The 6,401-nt window shown below is 44.2% G+C and overlaps 1 protein-coding gene across 1 annotated transcript in view; it reads right to left on the reverse strand.

Moving 5' to 3' along the window:
* The window catches only part of tiparp (TCDD-inducible poly(ADP-ribose) polymerase), a 19,991-nt gene that overhangs the window by 6,611 nt on the left and 6,979 nt on the right, over positions 1–6,401 (reverse strand). The window contains exons 3-4 of the mRNA XM_005720555.2: positions 2,818–3,007; positions 2,324–2,511 (exon numbers count right to left, since the gene is read on the reverse strand). Of these exons, the coding sequence (XP_005720612.1) occupies positions 2,324–2,511; positions 2,818–3,007 (378 nt within the window). The remainder of the gene's footprint in view (positions 1–2,323; positions 2,512–2,817; positions 3,008–6,401) is intronic.

Consider the following 6,401-nt stretch of genomic DNA (forward strand, 5'->3'; position numbering starts at 1 on the left):
GCGCTGTCAGGAGACTGTGATCAGAGTGACTCTAAGTCGGTGCGACAGTTTTTCTCATCTCCTTTCTCTCTCTCTCTCTCGCTTATCTTGTCTGTCCGGTCTCGATCTCTCCCCCCTCCTCCCTGAAATCGATGTCTCTATTCCCTGTGTGCTTTGAAGAGATCACAGACAGCCTGCTGCAGAAAACAAGTGTGAAATGAAAAGGGACAGATAACACGAGAATGATGGACTTGGGGGAGAGAAAAGAGTGAGGAAAAAAAGAAAAGGAGGAAGATTAGGGGCAGATAACAAGGGAGGGAGAGAGGGGAGGAGATGGCTGAAAATAACACCGGCAGAGCAGAAAGAGATGACAGAAGGAAGGCGGGGGGAGAGCGGTGGGGAGGGGAGTGAGGGGGGAGAGTGCCAATCAAGCTAATGACCTCAACCTCCAAGCCCAAGCACAGATTGTTCCTGATAGACACACACACAGACACACACACGCCAACAAACTGTTTCAGGTCACTCGAAAGGACACTGGACGGACTGACAGCCATTCCTTTACACAAATAAAATTCCCATTTTATTGGATCGCCTGGCTAGAAGCTTTTTTTTTTTTTGGTGCCCATTGTGTGACTGTGATCAGATAAAGTAATTAACTGAAGCTCACACACACACCAAATGGATGACAACGTCCCATAACAAGTCACTCAATCCAAATTCCAGCTCCCCACAGGAACATTTCACACTCCTTCACTCACCAACTCCACTCTGCTGTGCACCCAGTCTGGAAACCATTTAGACCTCATTCACTTCCTCAGCTGTGCTCTGCGTCTCCCTCCTTCTCCCTCTCTCTCTCTCTTTTCCTTCTCTCCTTTTCTCCCTCCATCTCCTGCTCTCCATTTTGTCTTCCCCTGCCTGTCAGGGCCCCGGTAGGAACAGCTCGTTCTAGCGTTCGCTCTGTGTGGGAAACTGGCAGGACACCGCTACAGCAGCCTGCTCGGCAAAGGAAGTGAAAGATTCTGCAAATGGGGTGAAATGACTCCACTTGTTTCCAATCTGGTATTACTTGTTTCAAAAATAAGACCCGAGTGCTGCGAGCCAGATCACTTCACTACTATAAGGACAGGAAGTTGACTGAGCTAAAGAAAGAATTTTTTTATTTTTTAAAAGAAAAGAGGGGAAAGAAACGCATTAGAAAAGGTTTGCTGGATCTGGAGCGCTAATGTTTTGCTTCTTTTCACCCTTTCCTTGATTTCTGCCTCTGCCCCGTCTCTCGACTTGACTCGTCTGTTCTCGTTCGCCTCCTTTATCTCATTTTCCCGTCCATCTGCTTCGCTCTGCACAGGACATCTCCCCATGTCCCAGTGACTCTGTTTGACGTGCCAAAAGTCTGTGCCGTGGTAAAGATGGGGTTTGAGTTTAGCTCAGGCTGCCAGTGTGCAGCAGAAAAGATCAAATGTGAATACAGTGTTCAGTATTCAACGCTGACTGTGACATTAACATCATGTACCGACCTCTGTGTGCCTGCAGCGTCTCCAAACTACAAATTCAGGATGCTCAGAGAACACAGAGAGCCACAAGAAGATGGCGTGTCAGATACTCAAGAATCAACTTTGTGTGCGAGTGACTTTGCACATGTTGCCAGGGACTTTTTTTGTGTTGAACGCAGAACTTTGTTCTAAAAGTCAGTGTTGCTTCATGTGCAAAATACTAAATGTTCTCTGATCTAAGTGCTAAACGATTTAGACAGCTCTGCTGGAAAGTACAAAGGCAAGCCAGCAGGGAAAAACAGAAAAGCAAGGCTATTAATCTAGTTAATGACTGCTACCTTTCAAACGAGAACTGCTACTATTAATTAGTACCAATACTAAGCTCTGGAAAAAGTCGTTTTCTGGCATTACTTACTATAAGGCTGGGTGTATCTTGGCAATAGTCATTATGTGATTAACAGCTTTGGCCTCAGATGCAGCCCTTTATTTAAAGTCTGCATCACAACAACCGTCACATTAGGTAGTTCAGAACAGCCACCATACTGGGTGTATCACTCCGCCCAATCTAAACTAAGCCTAATGCCCGCGAAGAGTACAATACAGTTCCTATGAATACAGTAACACGTTCACAAAAACGAGTCTCTGCTTACATTACTGCAAGCGATGCTCTGAGAGCAAATCCACTAAGTCACAGTGGAGACATCTCAGCTGTGTTGTTGTTTATCTACTCGAGCCATGTCTTCACCATGGCCAAAACCTCAACCTCTGGATCCAGCTTTAGCTCTATTAGTGCTCACCTCCTAACCACAAAAGCAAAGCTGTAGTTAGATCTAATATCAGCCATGTTTACTTACTGTAGGTGTGGTGTGAGAATCACGGAGGACATGAACATGGGCCGCTTCTTGATCTGACGTCGGAACCCGAAGACTGCGTTCTGCTGGAAGCCCTCCCTGATGTTGAGGATATACTGGTTCTGGAGCGTAATGAACCTCACCTCCTTAAGACCTCTCGAACTCGCCTCCTCTATGAGCTTAACCACAGGCTGTGGAGCAGAAGGAAAGGGAGGGAAAACACATTTGTTTACCATTTTCTGCAGGTAACTTCTGCATTTTTCCATTTTACCTGTAAATCAAATGTGGCCATTGCAAAGACGATAAATAAAAGGTCACACATGGATAAAAAGCTGTGTTACAAAAGCAAGTAGTTTGTGTACATGAGAGCTGTTTTTCTAAATCCACCCCATCACTGGACAATTGATTAATGTGGGCGAAGCTAATGTGTCTGGCATCTTGTTCGCAGAGCCTGAATGCACCCGAACACACACAAATAAATGCACCGAATGGCTCACCTCGGAGTATTCCCTCCAGCCAAAATTGTCTCTGCAGTAGTACTTCCACACTGTGTGACAGCTGGGGGTGGGGTTTGGGTTCATCGCAGGCAGGGGTAGAGGGCTGGGGGGGGTGCTCAGTCGTCGGACGCAGTCAAACTCGAGGTCGCACACTCGCATCGTCCCAAAGTCTAGGGCAAACACTCGACCCCTGCAACACAAGGTTTGAAGTCATTAGAATAACTACGTAGCTAAGCGCTGCAGTCAGCAATGCACATTAACCCGGACGGCTAGCACGCAGGGCTGTGGAGTGATGACCTTGTTGTTAAATGGTCACAGTTTATATTTCCATTAGAAGCTGTGCTACAAAGCACGAAGCTGTTGATGGAACGTTAACTTAATCCGTGAGCCCTGGAGCAGGACGATCAAACCTCTACTTAGTCACTTATACTGAGCTGCATTGGGTGTAAATTTAAAGTAAATGACTTACAAATGAAAAACAGAAAGCCATACATGACAACTGTGCTTCAAAGTGCCCTTGAGCAAGTTACTAGGATTAACTTTACTTTGACTTCCCCATGGAACCAGCTCATGGGAACAGCTCTCTCATTATGTACAACGATGGCTGACATTGCTCTCAAATCTTTACAGTAAGTAACCAAATAGCTGCCTAGCAAATTTTATATTATATAAAAAGATAGGTTAGCCCTTCCAAATCAAAACATCAGTAAACATCAACAAAGAAAATACCAGAACATTTAAAAAAAAAAAAAAGTTAACCAAACAAATTTAAAAATGTGAGTTTTTAGTTGTTTTGTTCTGTGTGTGTGTTTTTTAAAGAGATCACCGAGTCCACAGATCTAAGGCTCTCAGACTCTGTAGCTCTCTCAGAGAGTCTGAGAGCCAATGTTGAAAAAGCTGTGTCCTTTTCAGCCTCATATGATAAGCAGCCAGCAGGCCCTGATCACATGACCTCAGGGACCTGCTGGGGACATAAGAATGTAAAAGTTCACTGATGTAAGCTGGTGCTTGTCCATCTACAGCTCTAAAAGTCAGAACCACAGTCTTAAAATGAATTCTGCATTCAGTGGGGAGTTAGTGCAGCTGCAGACGATTCGGGGAGTTTTTGCTTTGACAAGTGAACAATGAATTACAATAATCTAGACATGATGATAATAATGATAATACTCCAGCCCCTGCTCTAAAGCCTTGCTATTTCGAGTAGCAAACAATCAGGTTAACCTACAGAATAATGATCTAGTAGCTGTAGGTGGTCAGTGAATGCACTTCAGCATAGTACAGTAGAGTTACCATCTGCCAAAAAAATAAATAGGGGAAACACATAATCTTTTCACGCCCATACAACCTCGCCTTAACCCCTCTCTGTCCCAACACACGCGGGTCAAAAACACTGTTGCGTGCATGTCTGAGTGTGTGCATGTGCATCAGTCGCACTGCATTAGTCCTCCCTCGAGCCTCCGGCAAATCCTTTCTGGGTCAGACATACCACTTACATAAATGTGGCCAAACACACTGGCGTGCTATGGCAAGGACACACATATACACGATCTATACATATATTTAACACACTAAACATGCACATGACACTACAGCCATAGAACCGGGCACATTGCATGATGATGTTAATTGTCTCATTGATATTAGTGAGAAGCTAAGTGAATGTAACATGAAAATGTTAGACTGTGTGTGTGTTACTTTAAATAAAGTACACTACACAGTTTAGAGGTTTCCCACTGAAAAACAGGGAAGTGGAGCAGCAGCAGTAGCGCTGAAACCTCCTTATAAGTTCAACAGCCTGAAGCGGTGAAACCTCGTATTATAATGGCCGAAGAGAAAACAAGTCTTCAGTTTCATCCACTAAGTGCAGGTACTGGCTGCTGGGGTTACTGGCAAACACACCAGTGTCTCACAGGAAGGTGATAATGAGAGGTCCCGTCTCGTTTTCTGAAAACTCGCATAAACACTGACTCAAATGGTAGTTACATACCCTAAATTTACATCTGTATTTCTGCAAAGTCATACCGCGAACACATCTCTGGAATAGGAAGTGAAATGAGAGTTCATTTAGAGAGCACGTGCAGAAACAAAACAGTAACTGAAGAGTGAGTCACTGATAATCAGATCACCTGATTACCAGAAACACACAGAGAGAAGGTGCAGATAATCCCTGCGACTTTCTGAATTCTTCTCAACTAACGCAGACGCATTTCAGTTTAAAATGGGAAAAAAACAAAACAAAAAAAATGAATAGCTGTATTAATGTGAAAATGAAAGGCAGAAATGGAAGAGAAAAACAGAACAACAATGAAAAAAGGTGCAAGGGAGTGATGATACAAAAATAAATAACTCTGATTTTCACTGATGCTGATCTTTAGTTTCACCCTGTCCTGCACCTGTGCGCTCTCCCGTGACATGTTTTCATGGTATCGGAACAGAATGTTTTTCGCCTGTGACGGTATGTAATGATGACACGTGTATGTGTGTGTGTGCGGCTGACTAACAAACCATGCACAAGTGTTATGAGAAAATGAACTTGAGCTTTCCATCCTACCTCACTCATTACCACAGTGTCGTTACTGATATGTTTTCATTTAAAAGCATGCTTGTTATATTTACGCCTCAGGTCTGCTCTACTCTGGTCTAGTAGGACCTCTAAAAAGACTGTTTGAAAAGCCTCTGACCCAGTTCTGCCTCCATCTCACTCTACCCCTTCCAACCATGTGTCCTACTTCACTACATCCATGAACCTCCTGTGAGGTCTTATTTTCCTCCTCCGACCAGTATTTCCACCATCTCCACAAACCACCTCAGCCTTGCTTTTTCAACCTTATCATTTCAACATAAAACACTGATTGGAAATTTTAAAAAAAGGATGTAGCCTCTGTATCTACCTCTCACACATCCTACTCTCTCCCTCCCCGCTGCACATTCAGACAAATACTGGAGTCTCCGGAGTTGATTATTTCCAATTCCTTTCATATAGCCCCTTCCTCCCCATCTAGTTTGCCCCATTTTAAAAATAAAATTCCAGCAGTTAAATTAAGTGAACTGAGATTTGGTAAGACGGCCAATCAAGAGTTGGATAGTGACCCAAAGCACGCCCACTCTAGCAGAGTCAAAGACCATGCTGGAAATGCGGGGCTTCTCCCACTTTTCTCCCAAGGTGCACCCAAAAGGAAAGGAACTTGTACCGAGCAGCTCCCAACACTACAAGCAGGCAAGGCGATGGAAAAAGGACAGCGGCTCCTAAGGAATATGCCTATAGCACACACACCTTCAAACTTTCTCATGACTACACACCAAAGGACCCACATTCCAACATCAGTCATGCTATTGTGAACATCACACACTGGAGGAACACTCGTCTATGTACGTACACACACACATTCTTTGGACAGATTCATGTACGTACACGCAAAACTTCATCCAGTCACGCCCAGATAACTCAGTCAGTCAAGCAAATCTGCTGACGAACACTTCTTTTACACACACACACACACACACACACACACACACACACACACACACACACACACACCCACACACACACAACCTTGATGTCACGTGCTAGTGTTATTTCCTTG

The sequence above is a fragment of the Pundamilia nyererei genome, unplaced genomic scaffold (genome assembly GCF_000239375.1).
Source record: "Pundamilia nyererei isolate P.nyererei 1_Seehausen unplaced genomic scaffold, PunNye1.0 scaffold00003, whole genome shotgun sequence".
Classification (NCBI taxonomy): Eukaryota; Metazoa; Chordata; class Actinopteri; order Cichliformes; family Cichlidae; genus Pundamilia; species Pundamilia nyererei.